Source organism: Vulpes vulpes, chromosome 1 (genome assembly GCF_048418805.1).
Source record: "Vulpes vulpes isolate BD-2025 chromosome 1, VulVul3, whole genome shotgun sequence".
NCBI lineage: Eukaryota > Metazoa > Chordata > Mammalia > Carnivora > Canidae > Vulpes > Vulpes vulpes.
The window spans coordinates 128,118,600-128,146,336 of NC_132780.1; the positions used below are offsets into that span (position 1 = coordinate 128,118,600).

General features: G+C 45.1%; 2 protein-coding genes across 23 annotated transcripts in view; both read left to right on the forward strand.

The window, feature by feature from the left end:
* ACAP2 (ArfGAP with coiled-coil, ankyrin repeat and PH domains 2) overlaps positions 1-15,392 on the forward strand; it is a 125,903-nt gene extending 110,511 nt beyond the window's left edge. For 8 of the 16 annotated variants that reach the window (XM_072726484.1, XM_072726493.1, XM_072726502.1 and 5 more), the window contains 7 exons: positions 109-213; positions 595-687; positions 1,696-1,883; positions 2,295-2,404; positions 3,943-4,053; positions 5,279-5,340; positions 10,947-15,392. In XM_072726484.1, coding sequence (XP_072582585.1) covers positions 109-213; positions 595-687; positions 1,696-1,883; positions 2,295-2,404; positions 3,943-4,053; positions 5,279-5,340; positions 10,947-11,047 — 770 coding nt within the window. In that variant the 3' untranslated portion in view covers positions 11,048-15,392. Of the gene's footprint in view, positions 1-108; positions 214-594; positions 688-1,695; positions 1,884-2,294; positions 2,405-3,942; positions 4,054-5,278; positions 10,754-10,946 lie in introns of all 16 variants that reach the window. The other 8 variants (XM_072726536.1, XM_072726542.1, XM_072726553.1 and 5 more) reach the window with 2 other exon arrangements.
* Positions 15,393-18,421: 3,029 nt separating this feature from the next.
* The window catches only part of XXYLT1 (xyloside xylosyltransferase 1), a 144,658-nt gene continuing 135,342 nt past the window's right edge, over positions 18,422-27,737 (forward strand). For 3 of the 7 annotated variants that reach the window (XR_011995236.1, XM_072726598.1, XM_072726612.1), the window contains exon 1: positions 18,424-18,990. Coding sequence is in view for 5 of the 7 variants with exons in the window: in XM_072726598.1 (XP_072582699.1) it covers positions 18,490-18,990 (501 nt within the window). In the remaining 2 variants the exon portion in view is untranslated. Of the gene's footprint in view, positions 18,991-20,656; positions 20,826-27,737 lie in introns of those variants that run through there. The other 4 variants (XM_072726591.1, XM_072726608.1, XM_072726584.1 and 1 more) reach the window with 4 other exon arrangements.

Consider the following 27,737-nt stretch of genomic DNA (forward strand, 5'->3'; position numbering starts at 1 on the left):
AATATCCTTCCTTTTTTTTTCCTCCTAAATTTCCCCCAGTAACGTTTTTTCCTGCCCTTTTCCCTTCTTATGGCCTGCTTTGTGCTTTGCTAACTTGCATGTCCCCAGTGGTTGCTGTAAATAGCGACGAGGCCAGGCGGGAGTCTCTGTTCTGTCCTGATGAGCTAGATTCACTCTTCTCCTACTTTGATACTTCTTCAAAACTACGTAGTAGTAAGTACTGCTCTTGTGGAGCATTCCAAGTCTGTGCCAGTGGTCATTGTGCAGTGTGGCCGTTTCTCTTGATGTTACCCATTGTCTCAGAATTACACATTACTTGCAGTCATACAATACATTAAGCTCTTCACCGCGCCTGACATATTATGGGGTAATAAGATGTGTTGTGACTCTGAAGAGAAGTTTATTTTCCAGCTTTGTGATTGATTCGTATTTCGATAAGCTGAATGTTTGAAAAGATTAAAATTGTATTAAATGTGTTCTGGTGGTGGCTGAGTTCGTGTTGACTTATCAGAGCTCATTTTCAAACCTGTTAGTGGTAGGTTGTTTTCTGAGTGGCATGAACTTTAATCACTAGCTGATTTTTCTTTAAAACAGTCAAAAGTAATGATAGTGGGATCCAGCAGAGCTCTGATGATGGAAGAGAATCTTTACCCTCCACGGTGTCTGCCAATAGTTTATATGAGCCTGGTGAGTTCTGGTGAAATTCAGTGTTAACTGAGACTGTTGGCTGGAAAATGCATGTGCTTTGTCCTTAGTCTTGATTAAATAATTTAATCTAAAGAAGCCTTTTGGAAGCCATTGTTAAATGAGAAGACAGCTGTTTCTTTTCCTATTTGGACGTTGTCTTCTAGTTGTATGTTCTTCTAAGCCTCATAAGACATGCTAAAAGTGCCCAGTCGCTGAGGATACTTTTTAATGCACATGAACTATGACTTAATACGCTTTTGGGCTGTTTTATCAGGACAGAGATTAGCAGCTCCTTCCACATTATATTTTTCTTCTGACCTGTGTCGTCTTCCTATATTCTCTCCTTTGTGATTTCCATGATTTTTGATCTTGCAAATTACCCAGTAGTGAACATTTTTTGAATTACTTGAATGGCTTGTACTGTAAATTGTGGTGATATTGGACCATTCTTGGGGTAAAGTGAGGTTTGGTCTAGTAGTAAAATTCTTCAGGTTTTTTTTTTTTTTTTTTTTTTTTTTTAACACCAGCTCTTGTTGAGTCCTTAAATCCAGGCTTACAGAAATACACCCAATTTTAATCTAGTACGGAGTAATTAACCTCGCATTGAATACTGGCAGGACCACAAAGGTCTAGCATACCAATTGATATAAGAGAAGTAGTTTGACTGGTTGGGAATTGATCAGTCAGTTGGAAATAACATACTTTTGTGGAAATCTCCAATTCGCTCATTTTGTTAAATCAGTAGTTTCTTTTACATTTTTTATTGTAGTAAGAGTTCATTTTTATTTTTTAAATTGTGGTAAGATATACCTAACATAAAATTTACCATCTTCACCATTTTCAAATGGACAGTTGTGAAGCATTGACCTTTGTGCTGCCGTCGCCACTGTCCAGCCACGTAGCTCTCTCTGTCTTACCGAAACTGAAACCCTGTACCTAAGAAACAGTAACTTCCTATCCTTGCCCACTCTGCTTATTTGTACTGGTGTATTTGTGTTTGCTTTTCAGAGGCAGAAAGGCAAGATTCTTCTGTGTTTCTCGACTCTAAACATCTTAATCCAGGACTCCAGCTTTATAGGGCTTCATATGAAAAAAATCTTCCTAAAATGGCTGAGGCTTTGGCTCATGGCGCGGATGTGAACTGGGCTAATTCAGAGGAAAATAAAGCAACACCGCTTATTCAGGCTGTATTAGGGGTATGAATTCATATACAGTAAAACATAAAAAAATCATAATTCATTGTGAACATAGCTTTAGCATTATTTTTTGCTTTAAGATACGGGTTGGAAAGTAGAAGAAAAAGCTAGTAGTTATTTCTGAGGATCACTTTTGATTATGTAAGTTCAAATTTTTTTTTTTTTTCTCATTGGAAGAGAATTTTGGTGATGAATGTACTGTCTTTTGCTACATCACAGACTACAAATTGAATCTCTATTGAGGTCATTCTTGGAAAGAAAATAATATAATTTGTAATTTCTCTGCTTTTACTGGGGAGTGTTTTCTCTTTTGGGGAAAATGAAACAGGCTATCAGAGTAAATACCTGTTTTTAATAGAAATATATTGTTGCTTGCTTTTTGTACATTGTTATCTTCTGTTTTCTGCTAAGGGTTCTCTGGTGACCTGCGAGTTTCTCCTACAGAATGGTGCTAATGTGAACCAGAGAGATGTGCAAGGGCGGGGCCCACTGCACCATGCCACTGTCTTGGGACACACAGGGTAAACCGTAGTACTTACATATTTAAGTGGATTTTATTTGAAAAATTATTTTGAAATAACGTTTTGCTTTGTCTCAAGTTAAGGCCAGTGAGTGGAGTCTATGAAATGATACTTTCCTATGACCTCTATTGTCATCATGGAATTTGAAATTTTAGAAATCTCATGCAGAAAAAAGCTACTGTTGCTTTTCAGATAAGAAAGTTGCAAAGCCATTTTGAACTTTACTTGCCACTTATATAGATCAGTTTTAGCATTTAAAACTGTCACTGAGGGATCCCTGGGTGGCGCAACGGTTTGGCGCCTGCCTTTGGCCCAGGGCGCGATCCCGGAGACCCTGGATCGAATCCCACGTAGGGCTCCTGGTGCATGGAGCCTGCTTCTCCCTCTGCCTGTGTCTCTGCCTCTCTCTCTCTCTCTCTCTGTGACTATCATAAATAAATAAAAATTTAAAAAAAAATAAAACTGTCACTGAAATTATGGTGCTGTTGTCAGACAACTAAGTCTGTGTTTGTATTTATGCATGTTCACACATATGTGCATAGCACACATATTTGGGGAGAGTTTTGTAACTTTGGACATTTTAGTTTTCCCATGGGGTGCCTAATGTCCAGTTTTAAAGTAAATTCTTAGTCTCTACTATTGCTGCTGAGGCTTCTGAAGCAATATTTAGATTCACAGAACAATAAAGCCATGAACATGGATTTTCTAATAGAAGATCCAAGCGAAGTCAAAATGTTGATCCTAAATGAAAAGTTTGTTTCATAGGTGATTGTTTTTAAATAAACTGCCTTAGGATACCCAATTCTTATTACTCCAACAAGCAAGATGCTGTTCTTTTTAAAGTTTGCTTAAAACATCTTCAATTTTTAAAAGCATTTTGTTTTTATCATAGCTTACTCTTGTCCGTTAGCAAAAAGATTGAGTTCAATAACTTCATCATAAAAACTTTTGTATGCTTAAAAATGTTCGTTTTTAATTCATCTTTCGCATTTTCTTCTTAAACAACTCTTCTTTCCATTTTTCTTCATAGACCCCATTTGCTCATTCTTCCATATTTTTTTCATTTTTGTCAGTTTCTTCAAGTTATGATATTTGTGGAATCCAGTGGGAGGATTACCTTCCATTCTTTGCTGGTTGAATTGATGATCGATATGATGTTAAATGATGTTAACATTGCTGTGGCTTTCTTCTTTCCCAGATAATGACCTTGAGTGATTTCTGTCTTATTTAAGCCTATGGATATGTGTATACATCTTTTTCTGGTATTATTTATTTGAGGGTAGGGGCCATAATTTATACATCCCACCATGCTACAGAGTACCAAGTTAATTGTGAAAACGTCTTGAGATTTGTAAAATGCCAATCATGGTAAATTTTTATTATTAGAGTCAGTGTTCAATAAATAGTTGTAGAATGAGTCTAGAATTTCCTAATGAAAATGTTATTTCTTTAAACGGCAGTGCTTTTTTATTTTTTAAAGGTGAATACTAATTTTTTTCTTATTGGCAATATCTCAAAAATGCTATTTTCTTAAACAGACAGGTATGTTTATTTCTAAAACGAGGTGCCAATCAACATGCCACTGATGAAGAAGGGAAAGACCCTTTGACTATCGCTGTGGAAGCAGCCAATGCTGATATAGTGACTTTGTAAGTGTTTTCTTTTTACTTGATTATTTCTCATACGATGTATTTCTCTGTCTCCTCTCCTCTCCTCTCCTCTCCTCTCCTCTCAATAAAATAAAATAAAATAAAATAAAATAAAATAAAATAAATAAAATCATCCACCATTGGATAAAGATAAGTTATTAAAGAAAAGATAGGGATGGTATAGAGAAAGAAATTCTTATAATAGCGGTCCCTTTTGGGGCCCCTGGGTGGTATAGTCAGTTAAGCATCTGACTCTTGGTTTTAATTCAGGTCATGGGAGGAAATTCTTTTCTTAATCCAGTGCTGTTTGTCTTCCTGCTGCCAGGATGAATAACCCAAGAAAGAATATATAACCAAATGTTAACCTTGGGAAAATCTTGGTAACCTCTGGTCATTTAATACATCAAAATAAATTTCTTACTGTTTAGACATAACACATGCTATTTACATGTCTAGAACTACCTCACCTCAGGGTGAACCAGAATGAATTCATATGGTACAAATGACATTCCATACCATAGAAACAATACTTTATATAGTTGGCGATTAAAGTGTGGCAGGTTGCTTGCTGTAGAGTCTCTGGAGTCTGGAGGAAGGGAAGTAAGCTACTGGAAGTGCTGCAAGGGTCCTGCTTAAACAGAGCTGAAATGTACTTGTTAGAAATCTTTTATTGTCAGGGAGCCTGGCTGGCTCAGTCAGTAGAGCATGTGACTCTTTATCTTAGGGTTGTGAGTTCCAGCCCCATGTTGGGCATACAGATTTACTTAAAATCTTATTTTTTTTTTTTTTAAGATTTTATTTATTCATGAGAGACATACAGAGAGAGGCAGGGACACAGGCTGATGGAGAAACAGGCTCCCTGCAGGGAGCCCAGTGTGGGACTCCATCCCGCGACCCTGGAATTACGCCCTGGGCCGGAGGCAGATGCTCGACTACTGAGCCACCCAGGTGCCCCCAAAACAAAATCTTTATTTTATTTATTTATTTTTTTTTTCAAAACAAAATCTTTAAAAAAAAAAATCTTTAAATGACAATTGCTTACAATTGTCTTCTCTCATGAGAATTGTATAAAGGAAAACTAAAACTAAAATCCCATCTATTTTAGTGGCAAGTACTGGGAAAAGAAAAAAATTGTATCAGTGTATGTTTTTACCTGCTTACATAATTTATTAGTTTATGAATATATTACAGAACTTCATCTAAAAATCTTTTCCTTTAATTTTAGGTTACGTTTAGCAAGAATGAATGAAGAGATGCGGGAATCAGAAGGACTTTATGGACAGCCAGGTCAATATTCTACTAATAACCATACTGAAATGCAATATAAGAAATGCATTCAGGAATTTATTAGTTTACAGTTGGAAGACTCATAGTTCTTTAGCAAACTGACTTAATACTCTAGAGATTTTATAACTTGTAAATTGTGAGTTGTTATGTATTGTACCTATTGAATTCTTGGGAGTGACTAACTCTCGAGCCTTTAAAAATCCATAACTATTCCAACTACAGTACACATTGACTTGCTGTGTCCAACTTCGGCTGCTGACTTCTTTTTCTGCTGTACAGATGTCTTCCATATACATTCCTGTGAAACGAACGGAATGATAACCTATCTTTATACCCTTACAGCAGCACAACAGTCATTTTCATTTTGGAATTCTCTTTAGCTGTCAAGTGAATATAACAGAGTTGTTTTCTTTTTGTTATTCAGGGAATTTCTATAAATTGTGTTCAGGGAAAAAAACAAATCACCATGTGTTTGGCATATAAAAAGCCAGTATGGAAAATACCTAGAAAAAGTTTATTGAATGAAGAGTTTTGTACTCTGATCTAAAGATAAGTCGTAGGTTTAAAAATAAAGTTTATTAGTTTAAGAAGTCCATAATGGGAATGGAGTTAGTTTAAAAGGTATAGAGAAAAGGTCTCACTTTATATTGTAGCTTTGCCCCCAGTAATTATACAGTATTTGTTGGAAAAATGTAAGTATTTAGAACAGTATTTCATGAACCTGATGACAGAGTAAACTTGTTAGAGAAACTTCAACTCAGGATCAGTTCATGTCTCATTTTGAGTAATTTTCACCTTTGAGTTAAGATGTCAGGAGAAGGAAGAAATGTTGCTGCTAATCAGATTCCTATCTTTAAGATTCCTAATTAGACCTTCTTCACAAAGAAAAGAGTAATAATTGGATCTCCAGTTTCATGAATTTGAGTATATGAATTACTAGTTTATCTGTTTTAAATTCATTCACATATTAGTAAAAAGATTTCAGCAATTCATGACCAAAATAATTGAGAATATTAGTTTCAATAAGTATATTTGTTTTTTAAAAATGAATATTAATGTATTATTTTTAAAAGTGGCCTGGTAATATCATCTATTCTTCCTGTTTATGTTTTGAAATTTTGGTAGTTTAATGCTAGCTTCAACCATTAACTTTTATTTTAATTGGATTAATATATAATTAATATAAATATGGGGGCCATTCTTTTCTCAGCGGACTGTATTTATTATTGGTCTCGTTTAATAGAGAACAAGTAAGAACTTTGAGAATAGAGGCACTTCAGCTAGATACTTCTAATCTAGGGTGTCCCACTTTAATCCTATGGATCAAATAATACTATTGAATCATGATATACCAAGATATAAGAGTGCTGATTAAGGGTGAAGTGTCAGTGTTAATTCTGAATTTCACCCATTTGTTTTAAACTTGAATGTTAGATTTTAAATAAGTTATAATTTTGTAACAGATACACTTGAGTGAGAGTATTACTAGGCCGTTTTTGAGGCCTTTATGTTTAAGCACTTTAAAAATAAAAATTATTCAAAGGATATGACCTGATATTTGTGAGGTAAGAGTGTACTTCAGGATTTTAAGTTAAATAATTCTTATTCCTGAAATTTTAAAATTAAATGTTTGGTCAGCTGTTCTTTCCTTAAGCTATTTGCTGATGAAGTTACACCCAACTGATTAGTCATAAGGTCAGTGGTGGACTCTCCTTTGGAGTTGGGAAGCTTGAAAGGACAGGGCCTCTATGTTCTTGCGACTTCTGGTTTCACCCAAATTGCTTGGGCTTCTGCTGCCACCATTTAGGAGCACTCAAATGTCTCTTTCACTGTCGTTTTATGTATAAGTTTATGAGTATACACTTTACTTTCCTCAGTAGAAAAATGAATTTTTCTAATTGATTTGACTGAAAATTTGAACAAAAAAAGCCTCACTTAAAAAAAAAAAACAAATATTTTTTCTCTTGCTCTCAAATTTTAGTTTAGAGTTTAAAATAGATCAGAATTCTGGAAATGGCGTATCAACAGATAAAATGAGAGGATGATCTTGATAATAGATTTTTAATGCATTTTGGGGGTCTCATATGTAAAGTGGAACAATTTTATACTTATGCCATGATGTGGTGAAATGGCACAGCAGTTGCTCTCCGGCTACTTTTCTTTTCCTTCCTGAATCTTTGGAGAGCAGAAATATTTGCTCAGGCAGTAGGTCTTTCTTTCCCTCCACTTGTCACTCTTCTCTCATTAATTTTGGTTGCTTTATTGAGATCCTTTTTTTTGTTGCCTAGCAATACCTCAGAATTTTGGTAAAATGCAGGTATTTTCAATCTTTTGATAACAAAGAGCGCTGTCATTTAAAAGTCTCAGATATAATTTTTGGGAATCATGGACTTATTTCTAAGAAACTCCACTTGTGAATCTTCTATCTACAACCATAAGCACCTGAGACTCCCTGTATTCTGCAAGGCGATATAAGAGCACACATTTCCTGCGGGGAAGATAGATCCCTTTCTATCAGTCCCTATAACTCTTAAGAGGACTGGGTGAGTGAATGCTCTCAATTGTTGGAAACCACTTTGGTGGTTCACACAGTCTTTGGCTCTATGACTCCTCTTGATTGTTGGCAGAGTTTCTCAGTTAGTTAACAATCTTTAGTGAACCAGGGCTGGTTATATGAGTATGTTGCTGGCAAAGGCTGATCACTGATCTGATCAGTTCTCAAAAGGAAGCTGTAATCAGCCCAGAAAGGGTGGGACCATATACTTGATCACCTGGGGGTGGGGTCTCACGTGCTGCCATCTCTCTGAGGGGAGTGCGTTTCAAGAGCAAAATCAACAAAATCTTGGATCATCATAATCACTGTTGCAATAGATCTTCTGAATACCAAAAATCAAAGACTATTTTAAACTATCCGTGGACATATAGCAGTCCACATTTTAAAAATTCAGAACTGTCTGGGCACATAGAAAAGTTAACTATCCGAAGAGAAATAGAATGTGATTTAAGTAATTTAAAGCATATAACTTAGCATTACAAATATTGGTGATTAGTTGCTTACCATTTGTAATAAACTATTAAACGTACTTCTTTGAACTTTCCAGGGCAGCATATTCTGGGTTACTGTTCATGTATTCTCGTGTAGACAAGTTATAGTTGCCTTGGGCAAAAGTCTGAATGATTAAAGTTATACTTAAATTTTAAAGAGTCACATTGAAGTTCAGTTTATGTTAACTATACTAAATATCTTAGTCACTATTGTTATTGTAATGTTTGCTTTTTGATAATACATTTTGAGGCCTAAGAAAGGTATTTTATTGATAGTCCATTAATTAGTGTTTCGTTAGAAACTGAACGTTAACAGGAAGTTTTGTGTGTGTGAAGGTGAGACTTCCTTTTGTATTGTACTAACTCTTAAAATGTATTCGTGAAACCAATGATTAGTGTAGCACCAACACTTTCCTTCAAGGAAGCATTTAATTCAGTGAATAAAAGATCTTATAATTTGTCTTGCATGGTACAATGGTTCCACTAAAATGTACTTGTGTAATAGGTACTAGATGATTTAAGAACAAAAGCCGGAAAACCACAAAAAAGAAAAAACCCCCCACAGTTTGTTATACAGAATATGCATTGCTACTAGTAGAAGCCATATATTGCCATTGTACTGTTGTAATACTTAAGACTGCTCATCTGGTGCTATCTGTAAACTGTTTGGCATTAGCGTCTGCTTAGATTCTTCTCCCGGTTTCTTCCTGAATGTATATAACGTGTGCCTTTTAAGTTACTTCTGGTGTTGAATGGTAAAATCAGTGTGTTATTTTTGTATTATATTCTGCACTTTACATTTCCTTGGAAAGTAAAATTCCAGACTCTCAAGTTTAAATAGTATTTTAAAAATATTTATAATGTTTACAATAAATATTTTAAATATTTTAATTCAACATCTAAGAATAAGAATTTTTTAATATTTTGTATGTTTTGTTAATTGATATTTAATGTCAGTCTCTTCTCAGTTTATTTTATATCTTTAGAATGGCTAAAAATGGGAATAGATTTGTAGTTTGTCTTTTAATGTGAGAGTTTAGCTTTTAAGAATTAATGGGTGTGATTAGATTGTCTTAACAGTTGTTCTGGTATATCAAATTTTATTTTTATTGTTTTAATAACATAATATGAATTAGATGCTACTCTTAACCAACCTATTAAGATTTTCTTTTTACTATATTTTTTCATTTTAGAGAAGACTGATTGATACGGGTCATGAGAAAATTTCCAGGCCTAAATGAAAACTACATAGAGATTTTAATAATTTGCTTTTTACATAGACTAAATACTAAAAGTGATAAATATTAAAAACATTAAAATTTTTTTATTGAAAATCTTGAGTTATGCTGTTAGACCTTTTTACTAGATCTTTATCTCCCTCCCCCAACATTTTTCCGATTCTCTAGCTTTTGGTATGACACCTATTGCCTCAAAAATCTCGCTTGTTAAAAGCTGACAAAACTTGCTGCACTATTATCAGCTGTAGCAATGAGTATGTAATAAGATGGATGCAAGATATCTTATGGGAAGTACTTATAAAACCGTGTTGCAGCCGTAATCATTTAAAGTGGTATTTGATGGTTTAAATCTTGAAAACAGAACTATGCTAAGCTTCTGTGTAAAGCTAATATTTAACAGGAAATATTCATGATAAAAGATTCATCTTGAAAATAAGATTTTACTTTATACAAACCCTTTGTCCAGGGAATTAATCTTTATGTATTCATATATTTAGTTTCTCACGGCAAGAACAACAGTATTCAGTCTGCTATAGTATCAGTATCTGTACTCTGCTTCTCTACGAGCGTATTTGTACGTATATACATGTGTGTATTACTCTAATTTAACAGACGTCTTTGGTATCTCTTCCCCTTTTCTCATAGCACTCTTGCTCATGTGACCTACAGTAAACAAAAAGCTTCAGACTAAATGTGAAACTGACTTTATATAGTCATTTTCTAGGCTTTATTATTTCATAAGCTCAGTAAGCAGTGTTTTAGGTGCATTAATTTTAGTTAAGCATTAAAGTTTGAGTAAAGAATTTCTTTTTCACATGATATTTAAATTAAAATGCCTTTTAACTAAAAGATAAAATAGGCTTTTTTTCCCCTTACCTGATGATCGGTTTGTCTTATTAATAACTTGCATCCATCAGAAGCATTAGTATTTGTTATTGGTCTTTTCTTTTGGCCTTGATCAAGGGAAATATTCATTTAAAGAATGCCTTGTTTACTATACCTCATTTAGAATGACTTTTATTTCTGTGTAAATAAATGTATTTCCTTACATTGCTTTAAAACACTTGCATCTTTGCTCTTTTCTAACTCTGAGCTTTCCTCTGTGGCTGCATCTGAGGTGCTTTTTTCAGGTATAGCCTTTTTTCTTTCAATATATGCTTTTCCAGCATTTATGTTAGTCCTTTTTCTTCCAAAAATGCTCATCTGAGCAAAACTTGAATATGATTAATTATAATATAGTTACTAGCCATAAAAAATGAATGTTGTTTATTAATACTTTCATGGAATGCATTATAAAAGTGTCTTTATTTTACTTTCCTGCAGGTGATGAAACCTACCAGGATATTTTTCGTGATTTTTCCCAAATGGCATCCAATAATCCAGAGAAACTGAATCGTTTCCAGCAAGATTCACAGAAATTCTGAGTTTTTTCCAGAAGGGGAAAATATTAATTTGAATGATCCCCTAATGTGTACATCTGAAATCTCACAAATTTTTACTGCTTTAATACTACTTAATTTTAGTAGATATTGAATGGCTTGGAAAAAAGGTACCCATTCACTGATATTTTTATAAATTAAAACCTAGAGTTCTAGTAGTTGGGAGATGAACTTACTTTAAGACCTCTGTTATTAAAAAACAACAAAAAAAGCCTGTTTAAAGGGCTATTTTTTATAGATAAAGTCAAATCTAGACTTAGGCCATCTCTAGGTTATAAGATGCTAAGAGTTTGGACAAAATCTCTGGTTTTTGCCAGTGAGTGGTAGCATTGATTTTTTTTTTTTTTTCTATGCATCACGCCCAGGATCATTCAGCCAAACATACCTGCTTCAAAGTGGGAGCCAACAGTCCTGCCTGTCTGAAGAATATGTTTTTTCTTTAGCTTCCCTGATGATTTTTGGTGGTTCAATCTTTTGTTTTGTTTTCTGGTGTCCTAGATATCATACACACAATATGTAATTTAATTACCATAGCTAGAGAGTAAGTTTCCCTCATTTGCTCATAAATGTAGTGATACTCTTTAGATGTCTGGTTATTGTCATGTACTTTAACGTATGTGTAATGGCTGTACAAATAGACATAACTCGGTCTTTTAGATTTATTTCATTTTATGAAGCAAAAAGAAGCCCTTAATTTTTTTTTTTTTAAAACCAAAATCCTTACTTATAGAAGTTGTAGTCCATCATTGTTGGGTGGGTTTCCTAAAACTTTGACAAATTTATTGATGTAATAAAACTATGAGGTTTTATTGGAGGTTCAGAGGTTACTTGAATGTTGCAAAATTATGCTTTCATCAGATTGTAACTTTCAAAGGAAAAGTTTATTTATAAAATAATGTAGAGCATTTTTATATTTGAAGTTTCTCCTTTTCAAGATAGAGTTTTGCTATTGAACTGAGTAAAAGAAAAAAAGCCCACTTTTTCTTAGTTTATATTAAAATACATAATGATAAGTTGCTTTTTAACTTTTTCAACATTTATCCTGTGTACATCTGTACACAGTGTACATTGGGTGGTTACATGAAACACTGATCTTGGAATTCCAAAACATGGATCTACTCATTTACATATAAACGCTATAAATTTGTCTGATTCCATCTTTGATATATCTTGTCAGGAGTACAAAATAAGTAATTTGCCTTATTGTTTCTAATACTGTCAACAATTAAGTTTAATCTTCTTTTACAAGTTACATGTAAGTGGTATTACTGATACTCAGTTTCTAAATAAATTTTAAAAATTTGGGTTACCAAATAAGTAGGAAAATTATATTTAATTGGGTAGATAAACAAATTTTCTAACATCCATCCCTCTAGTAGCTAGAGTCTTATAAGTTGATAGAATGTCAAATCAGGATTTGTCTAAACAGGAATTAGACTGAAGTAAATTCATGTCACAGAGAAGTTTCCATATTTGGCCAAATTGTGTGCATATAATGCTTATTTTGTAATAATCATTGTATATTAGATAAGCATCAGATATATTTATGAATTATTTCTAAGAAAATGTTAATTTCCAAAACTTGTATTTTAATTGCAACAGTAAGGGGAACCTTAAATCTTCCTTGTTTCACCTTAGAGTCACAGATGATCTGGCTTTGCAGAAGTTTAGTCTGTAACATTTTTTATCAGAGTGTACTCTAAAGTTGTCCGAAAAATTCAAGGATAAGGAAATATGTTAAACATGAACAGAAAGAAAGAGTGCCTATTCCTTTGTAGTGCCTATTCCTGTTAATCCTAGGGCTTCACTTCTAAAGCTCCTAACCTTTGAGGAAACCTGAACAGTTTTGCTTTGGGATCCAGTGGTTGGTGCTTCAGATCGCCTCTGGGGTCTCTGACTGTGAAGGCGATTGTTTATGACACACTTACCTCCTCTGGCTTGAGTCATGAGTTTTATTAATATGCTAGTAATTAGTGTCTACTTAAATTTAGTGGTTAGAGATATATTTGAAGATGATCATGATTCTAAATATCCTCAGAGAAACTAAATCGTTAACAGTACAGGGAGCCTGGCAGTACAAAAATACATTCCTGCGGCTTGATTTCTTGAATATGCCAAGACCCAGTTTGGATGAAATTTGGCAGAAATGATGCAGAACATATAGCAAGGCTTTAAAGTAAATTAATAGTTATAAGTAGTTACAAAGTAGATTGGCTCTTACCAAGGTGAATCTAGCTGTGTCAACTAATAGCTTTTATACAGTATGTAACAGACCTGGGTTTTATTATGCTGTGAATTATTCGCAGTGCGTTATGAGACATTATAGTATAAACAATGTTAATCCTGCTTTTGGGCTTCATAAGTCAGTGTGATTGCCCTTTGTTTTCTTTCCCTAACTGATCTGTTTCTATTGGTTTCTGATTCCTTATCATTGTTCTATTGGTCTGTTGTCACTAGCACATTAATTTAAAAGCTAGATTAACATCAGAATAAGAATAGCAGTGCTCTGAAGAGCCCATAAAATGCAGTCCCGTGCTAGAACTAGGCTAAAGGTAATTGAGTAGTTATTTGCAGTGTTTCCTTGTAACACTTTTATGTTTAAGATTTCTAAGGTTTTTTAAAGATTATCTTTAGCATAATCCTTTAGAAATTCAGAAATTTCCAGGGATTCAGTACATTATAGTGTTTGCCTAATTTTTACTGGTCTTCACTGTAGATTTTAATGAACTTTGATGTTTACTTTCCAAAACATACAATTTAATTTGGAATATGTACCTTGGTTCTTCATGAGTGCATTTTGAAAAAAAAAAAAAAATATATATATATATACCTTTACAGTCTGGACTACTTAAGTTTGTGATGTGTTAAGCAGTATTTTAAAAATATAATTTTATACTTGTGTGGTGACAACAAATCAAATTGTATTTAAGATTAAATTGACTACTCGTTTTAAATAGTAAGACATTCCCGTAGCACTCTTATATTGTCATACTAATTTTTCTGTTTGATAGCACTTTTGACCATGGATGGGAGCAGGAAAAAAATGATGTATTTTTATAGAATTATGATGTCCAGAATGACTTCCACCTTCATGATATAGTGGAAAGAGCACTGACTAGTAGTTACTACACTTTTTGAATTCAGAGCTCCTCACAAACAAAATGAGTGGATGAAGCGTGGTGAAACTACAGTAACATTCTTTTGTGTACTGTTCTGCGCACAGTGTACTTTGACATTATCTCCCCTGATTCTGACAGTAGGACTTGAGATGTTAATCTGAGAAGGCCAACATTTCTCTTGTCTGATCCTGGGCTGCTCCTCTTGTTTACAGAGGGGAGTCATCGATTTGCTGGTTGTGGCATAGCCGACAGCAGAGCCCCTGTCTGACTGACTACTAGTCAGAGGCACTTTACTTGTATCATGAAATGTTTTGAAATTATTATAAAGTAGCAAAATCTGTTAATGACCGCCAGCTTTCCTTGTGTTTTCATAACAAAGACTCCAAATGTTCTGGAGAACTTGGATATAAAATTACCTTGAAGGAATAGATTAGGATTTGAAGACGTTAAATTGTAGGAAATATTACATTTTTGTACTGACATTAATGAAGGCAAAACATGGTAATTTTAACTCCCCATATATTCATCAAATTCTTGATGCTTCCGAATGAAAGGTAACTAAAAGGGGCTTGGATTCAGTTTAGCTGAATTCTGACGTCTGTAAACATGGTTTTGTGGCCCTCCTTTCCCAATTACATACATTTATCCACTTAAAATGAAATAATAAGGGGAGTGAAATAAGGCTTGATTTAAATAAACTTTTCTCTGTATTGGTCTTTTCTCTATCTTCGGTTTTAGATTTTCTTATTTTTCCTCAACAACCTCTTGCCTTGAGAGTTAAACAGGGAAAGCTTGCTACATTATAAAGATTGCTGGCACCATTTATTTTACACAAAGGCTAAAGGTTAACTTTTGAAGATGATGAGCTACTTTTCTATATGTGTTTACTTGTGCTTTGTGGTATTTCTGGATCATTCCAGTCATAAAGACTTATTACATGTAATATTTCTTGCTACCTGTGAAAAGACCTATTTTAAAGAATGTATAACCAACACTCCATTTACTTTTTATTAGTATGTAGAGGATTTGTATCTAATTCATGAATGTAGTTTTACTGTAGTTTGTCATTGTAAATGGAGCAAAAAGTTCATTATCTTTATAGTCATTCTAAAATGTACATTATGTAAGAATTGTAAATATTATACTTGATTAAAATACTTTGTATGCTGAAAAATTATGATAATAAGTCAATAAAAATCTCACCTCTGGCATAGGTTTTTTATGCTCAGACTTGCACTTTATTGTGAACCACAACTGCAGACATATCTGTTAGGAACTGTCCTGTTTAAGGTCTTCTGTTCCTTTCCAGCTCTGCCACATTGACCTAGTTGATCCTGTTTGCTGGTACTTCAATCAGGAAATCCATTTTGATCTTTTAAAGAATTTCTCTATGAGCACATAGCTATATGCATTCAATAGCTAAAAATGACAAAGGCTTTTTTTTTTTTTTTTTTTTGCTGGAAGTGGGGGCTAGGTCTGATTATTTTCCATTATGATTGGCATCTGTTGAAGCTCCCCATCTAGGCAGCACATTCACACTCAATCCTTTTAGTAAACAAACAAAAACATGTTTTTCTATGAATTGAGATAGAAGGAATGGAGGATTGAAAGAACGGACCTGGAAGTGAACCTTTTTTTGCTTTTTCCTTTTAAGTTCATGAAAAGCGGACGCATAACACTTTTCTGTGTGACTTGCTTTATTCCTCTTCACTTCATCTTCAGAATAGTTCTGTGAAGAAGAGAACCCACACCAATAGTAATCTTTTTAAATGGAAATAACCTACTTTTCCCTATTGCAAAACAATGCTCTTTCATTGTAGAAAAATGTTTGACAATACGTAAAAGAGAGGATCATCATTCCATCATCTGCCAGAGCCCCCAGTATGGTCTCTACCAGCCACATATGCCTATTGAAATTAATTAAAGTCAGACAAAATCACGAGTTGGATTCCACCGCTGCATTTTAAGCACTCAGCCTTGTGCCTAGGGACTGCCGTCTTGAACAGGACGGATTACAGAGCGTGGCCACCCATCAGTGTAGCAAGTGCTGCTGAATAGTTTTGAAGGGGAAACTTACTTTCTTGGTATATATCTTTCTAGAACTTTGGGTGTGTGTATTTAAGTTTATATACGATGGGATCATACTGTTACCTGCTGCTTTCACTCGCATGGGGAACAGATTTCTAAGTCAAGTGTTGTACATCACTTTGGGGGAGGATTTTAAAAAGTTTTTATTACGGAGAATTTCAAACATATACAAAATAGAATAATTTCAATAGCTAATGGCTCATGGCTAACATTGTTTTATCAATACTCCCACCCATTTTTTTCTCTTGCCCAGATTTTACTTTGAATCAAACCTCAGACATTTCACTAACAAATCAGTATGTACGTCTAAAAGAAAAAAGCCAATCACAACATTGTATTTCCTTGAACTGTAAAACTACTGTAGTCTATTCAAATTGTCCCAATTGTACCAATGTGCTTTTATTTATTAAGATTTTATTTATTTATTCATGAGACAGAGAGACACAGAGAGAGGCAGAGACCCAGGCAGAGGGAGAAGCAGGCTCCATGCAGGGAGCCCGATGCGGGACTCAATCCTGGGTCTCCGGGATCACGCCCTGGGCCGAAGGTGGTGCTAAACCGCTGAGCCACCCGGGCTGCCATCAATGTGCTTTTAAAAAACAGATTCTTGGGGATCCCTGGGTGGCTCAGCGGTTGGGCCCCTGCCCTTGGCCCAGGGCGCGATCACGGAGACCCGGGATCGAATCCGGGTGGGGCTCCCTGCATGGAGCCTGCTTCTCCCTCCTCCTGTGTCTCTGCCTCTATCATAAATAAATCTTTAAAAAAAAAAAAGTCAAAAAACAGATTCTTCAAATCAGAATTCATAGAGATTCCATTCATTGCGGTTGGCTAATCAGTATCTCGAGTCTAAATCCGCAAGTTATTCCTCCGTTTATTCTGAAACGTCTCCACTTGCAGCTGGTGAATACATCACTTTTAATGACAGCATCATTAGTTTTGTTTGACCGCTTTATTGGTGAATGTTGACTCTAATCTCTTGCCGTCGTAAATCTAGTTCTGCTTTGTCCTTATGGCTGAATATATTTAATACAATTACCAATAAATATATGAATATACAAGCACAGAGAAATACTATATCCTCAGGATGAATCCCTAGAAGTAAAAATGCTGACTGCTAACGGGTGGGTATACTTTTGAGGTTCATTCAGTGGGTCAGGTGTTCAAGGTATTATGGCAAAAAAAAAAAAAAAAGGCAGATGTACTTGCTATTTCCTTGAGATCCTGCCTTCCTGCGAGAGACGGGGCTGCCTTGGTCCTGGGAGGCCCTCGTGGGGCCGTCGGGCGGCGCCTCGTCTGGACACGGCGGGTGCTGGGTGTCTCCAGGCCGCTCAAGGCAGGGGCCCGGGTCAGGGCTTGACGGGCGGGGGGAGGGGGGGGGTTGGCTGGGCCTGGGGCCGCGCTGCCCTCCGTGGTCTGCGCAGGATCCGCTGTCGGGCCGGGCTCTCGGGGGCCCGCGGGCCACGCCCTCTCGGTAGACCCCCCACGGGCCACGCCTATCCAGGACCGGCAGACCCCGTCCCCCGGTGGACCCCCCACGGGCCCCGCCTCCTCCCGCGGGCCACGCCCACCAGAACGACAGACCCCGCCCCCTCGGTGGACCCCCCACGGGCCACGCCTATCCAGGACCGGCAGGCTCCGCCCTCTCGGTGGACCCCCACGGGTCACGCCTATCCAAAACGGGCAGGCCCCGCCTCCACCCGCGGGCCACGCCCATCCAGGACGACAGGCCCCGCCCCGATGGACCCCGCCCCCCCCCCCCGCGGCGCCCCCCGGAGCGCGAAGGAGCCGGGGGTTCGCTCGGTGGATCCCCAGCGCCAGCGGGTCGGCGGACAGAGGACCTGCAGCCTCCTAACGTTTGGGGGCGAGGGGGGCGGAGCCCAACTGCGCCCCCTCGCGCGTGCAGCTCAGGGCTCCTGCTCCCGGAGGGCCGGCGCCGCGGCGCGTCTGCACCCTTGGGGCTCGGCGCCTGGAGCCGGGTATCCGGGACGGCCGGCGGCCGCACACCCCGGCCCCGCCCCCGCCCCCGCGGCCCGAATCCCGCTGCGTCTAGGACCCAGCGGCGGCCGCGGCCCCGCCCCCTCGGGCAGCAGCGCCCGCGGATTGGCTGCGGGCAGCGCGGCTCCGCCCCCGCCGTGGCCGCCGCCCGCCGCCCGCCGCCCGGGCTCCTGAGCGGCTGCGGGGTGCTGGTCGCCGCCGCCCGGTCCGCCGGCCCCGGGGCGCATGGGTCGGCGAGGCGGGCCCTCCTGCGCGCGGGCCATGGCGCGCCTGGCCGCCGTGCGCTCCCACTACTGCGCGCTGCTGCTGGCCGCGGCGCTGGCCGTCTGCGCCTTCTACTACCTCGGCTCGGGCCGCGAGACCTTCTCCAGCGCCACCAAGAGGCTGAAGGAGGCCCGCGCCGGGGCCCCCGCGGCGCCCTCGCCGCCCGCGCCGGAGGCGGTGCGGGGCTCGGCGGCGCCGGCCGCGGGCGCCAAGGCCAAGGGCCTGGAGGGCGGCGGGCCCGGGCCGGTGGACTACCACCTGCTCATGATGTTCACCAAGGCGGAGCACAGCGCGGCGCTGCAGGCCAAGGCCCGCGTGGCGCTGCGCTCGCTGCTGCGTCTCGCCAAGTTCGAGCCGCACGAGGTGCTCAACCTGCACTTCGTGAGCGAGGAGGCCAGCCGCGAGGTGGCCAAGGCCCTGCTGCGGGAGCTGCTGCCGCCCGCCGCCGGCTTCAAGTGCAAGGTGAGCGGGGCTGGGCGACGGCGCGCTACGTCACCGCGCTCGGCGGGGCGGGCGGCGCCCCCCTGCGTCAGTGCGGCCCTGCGTCACCGCGCTCGGCGGGGTGGGCGGCGCCCCCCTGCGTCCGTGCGGCCCTACGTCACCGCGCTCGGCCGGGCGGGCGGTGCCCCCCTGCGTCTGTGCGGCCCTGCGTCACCGCGCTCGGCGGGGTGGGCGGTGCCCCCCTGCATCCGTGCGGCCCTGCGTCACCGCGCTCGGCCGGGCGGGCGGCGCCCCCCTGCGTCCGTGCGGCCCTGCGTCACCGCGCTCGGCGGGGCGGGCGGCCGACGGCGCCCCTCTACGTCAGCGCGCTCGGCCGGGACCCGGGCCGGGGCGCGGGGGCGCGGCCCGTGCGTCTGCGGAGCGCTCGCCCCCGCCCGCCGGCGACGCGGGAGGCAGCGCGGTCGTGCGTCCGCAGCTCCGGCTCCTCGGTCTCGGACTTGTGAGGTCGCAGCCGGTGCCCGCGGGGGCGGCCGCACGGGGTCTTGCCGAGGTCGCCTGAGCGGGAGTCGCGTGGTGCCCACCGCCCGGCCCGAGCCGCCGGAGCGCCGCCTCCCCCACGCCCCAGTTCGCGGCCCCGTTAGGAGGCGCCGCCGCCCGCGGAGACCCGCTCCTCGTCGGGGCCGCACCTCGGGCTGTGGCCTCCGTCGGGCCGCGGGCCCCGCGCTCGCACCGAGACTAGGCCTTGGGGGCCGCGCGGTGCCGGCGACACGGGGCCTGCGGGGCCGCTAGACCCCGCTTCTGTGCCCAGGGAGCCGGCGGGGCTCCTCCCGGACCTGCGGGGCTCGGGGCTCGGGGGGCGCGACGACGCCGGCCGGCGGGGCCTTGCCCTCCGCTCCTCCCCCGCCCCGCCCCGCCCCGCCCCCCGTTCCGCCTCCGGTCCTCTCCTCCCGTCCTCCCTTCCCCTCCCCTCCTCCCGTCCCGCCTCCCGTCCCACCTTTTGTCCTCCCCTCCCCTCCTCCCTTCCTGTCCCGCCTCCCGTCCCACTTCCGGTCCCTCCTCCCGTCCTCCCCTCCCGTCCCACCTCCCCTGCTCCCCTCCCATCTTCCCCACCCCTCCCGTCCCGCCTCCCGTCCCGCCTCCCATCTTCCCCACTCCTCCCGTCCCGCCTTCCGTCCCGCCTCCCCTGCTCCCCTCCCATCTTCCCCACCCCTCCCGTCCCGCCTCCCCTGCTCCCCTCCAGTCCTCCCCTCCCCTCCCCTCCCGTCCTCCCCTCCCGTCCCGCCTCCCGTCCCACCTCCCGTCCCGCCTCCCCTGCTCCCCTCCCATCTTCCCCACCCCTCCCGTCCCGCCTCCCGTCCCACCTCCCGTCCCGCCTCCCGTCCTCCCCTCCCCTCTTCCCCTCCCCTCCCCTCCCGTCCTCCCCTCCCACCTCCCAAGGCAGGGCGGATACGGGGAGGGGGGAGGCGAGGAAGGCAGGCCTGCAGGGCGAAGCCCAGGGAGCCCCAGGGAAGTCGCGCTCACACCCAGAGGTCTCTCCTAAGGCCATTTTCAAGTGAAATAAAAATACTTCTTAGCTGAAATGGTCGCAGACATAGATCACAGAACATCATTAGTGACCTTAGATTACATTTTTTTAAACTAAATATTATATTAATCATTCACTTAACCAGAAAAATCTTGATTTGATTATTATTGAAACTCTTTCAAAATCTACTGGTTTGTCTCCTAACAGGATGGAAGTCTGTTATTTCTTCACTTATTTAATGAACCTCCCAACGTGCTGTGTCCCACCTGTCGGGTTAGGAGCTGCTAGCCTGTGACTCGGTCGGTGGGCTGACTGCGTCAGAATCTCGCGGGTACACTTATTAAAAATTCAGCATCTGGGCCCTGCCCCAGCCTGTGGATCAGAATCCCCGGGGTGGGGCCTGGGGCCTTGGATCCGAATTTGTATGGAGCTATAGAGGCAGAGGTGGGAGGTCACCGCCCTGAGGGATACAGGAGCTCCCGGGCTTTCTTGCCATCTCTCAGACCTGGCTCAGCCATCCTTTCCCTGTGGCCCTCCCTGGGAGCACAGTGCCCGCACATAGTGGGTGTTCAGCAAACATTTGGCTGAACAACTCTCTGTCCTGGCTCCCCTGGTTCTGCTGGCCTGGAAAGGCTGTACGTTCATCTTGTTAAAATGCTGCTTTTATGCCATTGCTTCCACTCAGAGCCTCCCGACTCCTGGCTCACTGTCCTCTCAGGTTATTCCAAATCCTAGACCCACTGTGCGTGGCTTCAGTTTCCTTGCTCAACCTTTTCTCCCTGGGCTGCGGAAAAGCTGTCTGTTCCCATGGGGTTTTGTTTGCTCTGCTCCTGGGCCATCTGTTGCCTCGTTCTGTTGGTCGAGAGGAATCCTACACTTCTCAGCCTTACGTGGTGACCTGCCTTTTCCATAGCCTTCCTTGCTGTATCAGGTTTGATAGAATATGCCGTGGAACCCCCAAATTTTGGTGGCTTACGCAAGATTGAGCTTTATTTCTCATCTAAATGGAAGTTCAGAGGTAGGTATTCCTGGTGGCATGGGGACTTCCCGAAGTCAGCAGGGTCCTAGGCTCCTTGCAGCTGTCTGCTTCTCTGTCCCTAGGGAGTGGCCCTTTGTCCTCATGGGCCAGGCTGGCTGCTACAGCGTTAGCCATCACATCTGTGTTGTGGTAGCACGATGGAGGAAGAATCAAGAGAAGAGGACTCAGTTAAAAAGAGGGGTTCAGTTAATAAGGAGAGGAGAGCAGGTTTTGGGGTAGACGACTCGCCAACCCTGCCCCACCCCTTAGGAGCCCAGCCTGGCTGTGATCGAGCACCTGCTGTATGTGGGACCCCAGAGTCACAGCTATGAGGGACGCCGACATGGGTCAGGCACAGCCCCTGCCATCCAGGAACCCACCCCGCTGAGCGTCACACTCCCATTCATCCTGTCCTGCTGCAGAACTCAGTAGGTTGGGCACGAGCTGGTCCTGAGGGAGTGAGAGCTCTGAGTCTCAACTCTGGCTGGCCAGTCACTAGCGTGGTGGGTGATCCGCCGCGCCTCTGTGAGTGAGGATCCAACACGCACTTCCCGAGTAATTCCAGGACATTTTTCATCACCCTCAAAAGAAACCCCATACCCATTTGCTATCACTCTCCATTCCTGTCTTTCCCCAGCCCTGGCAACCACAAACTTTTCTATCTATAAATTTGCCTATTCTGAACGTTTCATAATAATGGGCTCATTCAGTACGTGACCCTTTGTATCTGGCTTCCTTTTCTTGGCATGGATAGTACTTCATCCTTTTTAATGGTTGAAGAATACTCCATTGCCTGGCCATGCCACATTTATTCATTCATTATTTGATGGACGTTTGGGTGGTTTCTACTTGTTGGCTATTGTGAACGTTTGTTTATGAGTTCTTGTGTGGATGTATGTGTTCAGGTCCCTTAACCTTTGAGGAAATGCAGTTTTCCAAAGTGGTTGCACCAATCTGCATTCTCACCAGCAGCATATGAGGGTTCCAGATTCTCCCCACGCCCACCAGCACGTGTCGGCATCTTTCTGATCAGAGCCGATCTCATGGGTGGGAAGTGGCATCTCATTGTGGTTTTGATGTGCATTTCCCTAATGACTGATGGTGAGATGATTACATATTGATAAAGACAACTGCATACGTGTATCTGATATTTTTCTTACCTGTTTACCAAAATGCATTTTGCAAGAAACTGGTGCCTTGACTCCCCTCCCTACCCAGAAAGATGTTATAGCATCTCTGGAAACACTTGCATTCTGAAGAATACAGTTTAGAATTTTTTTTTAAGGTTTCATTTATTTATACATGAATGAGATAGAGAGGGGGGGGCAGAGACACAGGCAGAGTGAGAAGCAGGCTCCATGCAGGGAGCCCGATGCGGGACTCGATACCAGGACCCCGGCATCATGCCCTGAGCCAAAGGCAGATACTCAACTGAGTCACCTAGGTGCCCCCAGTTTAGTAATTTCTGATGTATATGGTAAATGTTATTTCTAAAATCAGTGGAGCGATGTTCCTTTATGAAGACTTGATAGGAGAATAATAGTGACATTGTTCAGCACAAATAGTAACGTTTGAGAAAGCACTTTACAAACATCTCATTTGACCATCACTGTGACAGGTGAAGGGGTCCCCAAGGTTGACAGATCATGTGACTTACTTGAGCTCCCAAAGTAAGTCGTGGGGTTAGGCAGTGTCATGCTTTAGGGAAGAGGGGACACCCGGGAGAGTGGGGGCCATGAGGGCTGGGCTGTAGCCCATCTCACAATCTAGCTTTCCCTGCCCTGCAGCCTCAAATAATTACATGAATCTGAATAGAGCCTGGGCAGCGTCGGTCTCCCTCACCTTCCAGAACACTGCAGGATCACCCCGCTTTGGAGCTGGAAGGAAATTGTGACGTTAGGGGTGTGGTGTCCTCCCAGTGCGCCCACAGACCCGGGTGGAGGGGGCGGTGGCTCATGTAGCCCACACAGAGCAGCGGTTAGAGTCCTCTCTGGGCGTCCCTGCTACGCAGTCTCTGCTCCCTCTTGGGTGCACTGCAGGGCCTGCCAGGTGCTGGGCCCGGGCTCACCTGTCCCCCCGGGCTTCCCTGCGTGACCCCACAGGGCCTTCTGGCTGCGGAGGGAGGGGAGGCCAAGCCCTGCTGGCTGCTGCCATTAGCTTTCCAGCAGCCCTGTGCTGGAAAAGCCCAGTGGGGTCCGTCCTGGGGGAGCCCCGGGGTCAGGGTCGGCGCGGGGTCCGACCTGGGGGAGCCTTGGGGTCAGGGCCGGCGCGGGGTCCGACCTGGGGGAGCCTTGGGGTCAGGGTCAACGTGGGGTCTGACCTGGGGGAGCCCCGGGGTCAGGGTTGGCGTAGTGCTCGCTGAGCCGGAGCGGGAGCCAGAGCCAGAGCCGGGTCGCTGCTCCGGGGCTCCCTGGTGCAGGTCCTTGGGGGTCCTCAGGGCCTCCGGGGGCCTGGGCTGTGCTCGCTCCCCCCAGGTGCCTCCAGGTCCTGGGTTCACCCTCGCCCCCCTGCCACATCACAGCCAGCCGGGAGGGCCCTGCAGGACCAGGGAGGCGCCTGCCGCTGTGGGAACCCCCAGGAGCTCCTGCAGGTGACCCAGCTGGGTGGAGCTGTGGGGGGTGGCCTGGAGGGGAGGGGTGCCGGGAGCCGGGCTGCTCCTGTGGGCAACCTGTTCCCCCCCCGCCCTGCATCTGCGGAGCCAGCCCTGTCAGCTGGCACAAAGCCTGCTGTTAATCTAACACGCTTTAAATTAAAGCCATTACTGGGTGATTACTGTTAGGCAGCTCCAAAGAAGTGACCGTCCTGCGGGTAGGAGCGGGCGTCTGGACGCTGGCCCTGTTGCCCTGCCCTGGCCTCCTTCCCCTCCTGGCTGGAGCTCCCCACCCCTTCTGCGCGGTGCCAGCCAGGGCAAAGCACGTGGCTTGGAGCCCAAAAGCAGCCCCTGACGTCTGGGAGCAGCGGGGCCCTGGATGTGATCCCCTGCCCTCTTTCCCCAAACACACAACGTTACGGGCGGCTGCCTAACGAACGGGGGCTTCTCATCATGGTACCTGAGCAGGTGTGTTGGGAGGAGGGACTCTCGTTATCCTTGGAAAAAGCGCAGAGCTTCCAGATCCAGCTGGAGGGCAGCGGAGCTAGCTTGCCAAACCTGAGGATTCTGTCTGTCGGGGCTGCTGTAACTAAACACGGCCGACGAGGCGCCTTATGAACAGTAGATGTTTTTTCTCCCAGTTTTGAAGGCTGGAGGTCCAAGACCAGGGTGCCAGCCAAGGCTCCTTTCTGGGTTGGAGACCCCCAGCTTCTTGCTGTGTCCTCACACTAATCCTGGGGCGCCTGGGTGGCCCTGTGGGCGGCTTTGGAGAGGTGCATGCTTTGCAAGTTGGTAGGATGTGACCCTCCCAACCTTACAGGGTGGGGAGCTGAGGCCCCTGGGCCCGCAGACGGGCCTCGGCCCCTTTAGCTGCCGGGAGAGTCATGACCAGAAGGAGAGGGTGCCACCTGGCTGAGTCTGTGGGGCTCCCAGGCCGGTTGGGGTGGTCAGCGCCTGGGCGGCAGGGCCCCCTGCAGTGGGAGGGGCTGCGGAGCCCCGCCGGAGCCGCTCAGGCTGGCTGGGGTAGCACTCGCCTGGACCCCGCCATACCCCAAGCCATTCATGCCTCAGGGACTTTGCTCAGCCACTTTCTGTCCCGGAACACGCATCCCTCCCTTCTTTATCGATCTGGCTTTTCACTCGTGAGGCTGCAGTTCTGGTGGACGCCAGCCGAGGGGGGAGCCGTCCCTGGTTGCCTCCCCAACCTGTTCCTCTTCTCTGCGCTCCCGCTGGGCTGGAGTTGGCCCCCGGGCGAGCTCCTGGAGGGTGGGGCCGAGTCTTCCTTCCTCCTGTGTTTTCCGGACAGTGTAGCCCCGGGCTCTGGACAGACTGCAGCTGCTCCGGTCGGTTGGGCCGCCCGAGGCCTGTGCCAGCACAGGTGGGCGGCGCCCTGTGATGCACGCTGGGGCGGTCTCCTGGGCCTCCTGGTGGGCAGTGGGCTGCGGGGCATCCGTGCTCCTCCCTGCCATTCCGTGAGTGTGCTCTGACACGAGTGGGACGTGGCTGGCCAACATTTGCAGTCCTTGACCGCCTATGGAGGCCTCTGGATTTAGAGAAGACTTCTTCGTGGCTTTTAACAGCAGCTTCTCCAGGCAGGAGGTCATCCAGCCTGAGGCCAGCTGGGAAGATTCGGGCGTGTCCCCACTGAATTACTAAGGAGACTACTCATCCTGGCCACATGCTCTGCCCAGGGCTGGCACTTGCTGGGGTGCAGTGGGCAGAGTCCTGCCAGGGGTCACGTCCTGGGACCCTGACTTCCTCTGCCAAGGCCTTTCAGGGTGTTGAGCCTCAGTTTCTCCTCTGTAAGATGGGTAGGGACACTGCAGCCTGGAATAGTGTTGTGTGACTCCCTCACTGGCCTGTGGAACCTGGGTGCTAGGAAGTGTAAAGAACAGGTCCTTCCTAGACCTTTCCTGAATGGCCTGGTAGGAGATGGGGGTGGCCGTGGGTCCTTCACCTCTTTCTGGGCTGGTTCCCAGGATGGCTCTGAGCAGTGCTCCCTGCTGATGCTCCCCTCCGTCTCTGGGCGAGGTCCTGACTCACGGGGGCCTGTGCCCCGGCTCGGAGTGTGGCCTGCCACAGCTCTTCCACGTCTACCACCACCGTGTGAGTGACAGGCACCAGGCCACGTCCCACCCTCAGTCTCTTACCTACTCCTCAGAACAGTCAGCCCCCGAGGGGGAGGTGTTCGCAGATGAAGATCCCGAGCCCAGAGCAGCTTTAGTAGCTCGCCCAGGGCCCTTGGCCAGGGTGCCCGAGCAGCCTTTCCTACTCTCAGGCACCCGTGATCGGGGTCCCTCTGCTCTCTGCCCTCGGGGAGCTGGCTTGCCAGCGGCACTTGCTCCGGTTCACTGGGGCCCCTCACGCGTATCCTCCCCCTGCCAGCAGGTCGGGAGCCCGCTGGGTGGCTGGTGGAGAGTCTGTTCCTCCGACTCCCGGAACGGCTTGTGCACAGGCTGAGTCTGTCCTAACGCGGCCTGCTCGCGGGGTTGCTCAGCTGTGAGAACAAACGCAAAACGGGAACATTTCTCTTTACTTAAAGCAAAAGCCCCGGGAGGTGAAACAGGACCCTGCTGCTGAGCCTCTTGGTTTCTGGAGCCGCTGACCCCGGAGCTCTTTGCTGTGACCTGCGCAGCGCCTGGGATGGATTTATGGGAATCTTTGAGGGGCTGTTCTAGCCTGGAGATGCGGGAGGGGATTCTCACCGCCCCTGGAGAGCATTCCATTCCGCGGGGATCCAGGCCTGGCCGTGGGGCGAGCGGAGCCCCGAGAACCCGTCCACTGCCTCGGGTAGCGTGGCTGTGCGCCCCGCCCTCAGGAGCCACGTCACTCTGCCGCTGGCACCGGGGTCTTGCCCGCCCTCGGCAGACTTTTGGTGTAGCCGGGGTGTGTGGGTGTCTGCTCGTTCCCCTCGAGAGCCACACGTGGGGTCGCAGCTCGAGGATGCTTTCCCATCTCTCCGCCCTGTCTCGTGTCTTGTTTGTATGGCTGTATTGTCGGTTGTCACCCTGTTTCTCCTGTAAGCTGTCCCGGGACTTCCTGATTTTTCACAGTCTAAATAAACTCCACATCTGCGTGTTTCTTTTCCCTCTTTTGGATTGTTCTCAAAGCTCTTCCTTGACTCTCCGTAAGGGACACGTCACGGTTTGAAGGGTCCTGTGCCCGTAGATCGTATCTGAAAATCAGGACCCAGCCCCAGCCGTCCTCAGTACCCACGGCCCACTCTCTTGGCTTTCTCTTATACTGAGTTTTTCAGCTCATTTACATTGCACGATGCTGCTTTGTGTCTTTTTAGTATTCTGTTTTATTTTTTTTTAGTATTTATTTTTTTTAAGGACTTTATTTGAGAGAGTGAGAGGGAGAGCATGAGCCAGTGAGGAGGGAGCAAGGGGGGGGACCAGACTGAGGAGGGAGCCCAGTGGGATCCAGGTGCGAGGCTCCGGCCCAGCACCCCGGGATCATGACCTGAGCCGAAAGCAGACGCTGGGCCAACTGAGCCACCAGGTGCCCCAGTATTTTATTTTCTTATACATTAAAAATTTAAGTACAACCCATCAAAATATAGAAAACCCCAGAAAAACGTAATAGATTATGGTCTTATTACATGGGTTAGACAGATGCTAATGTTTTGCTGT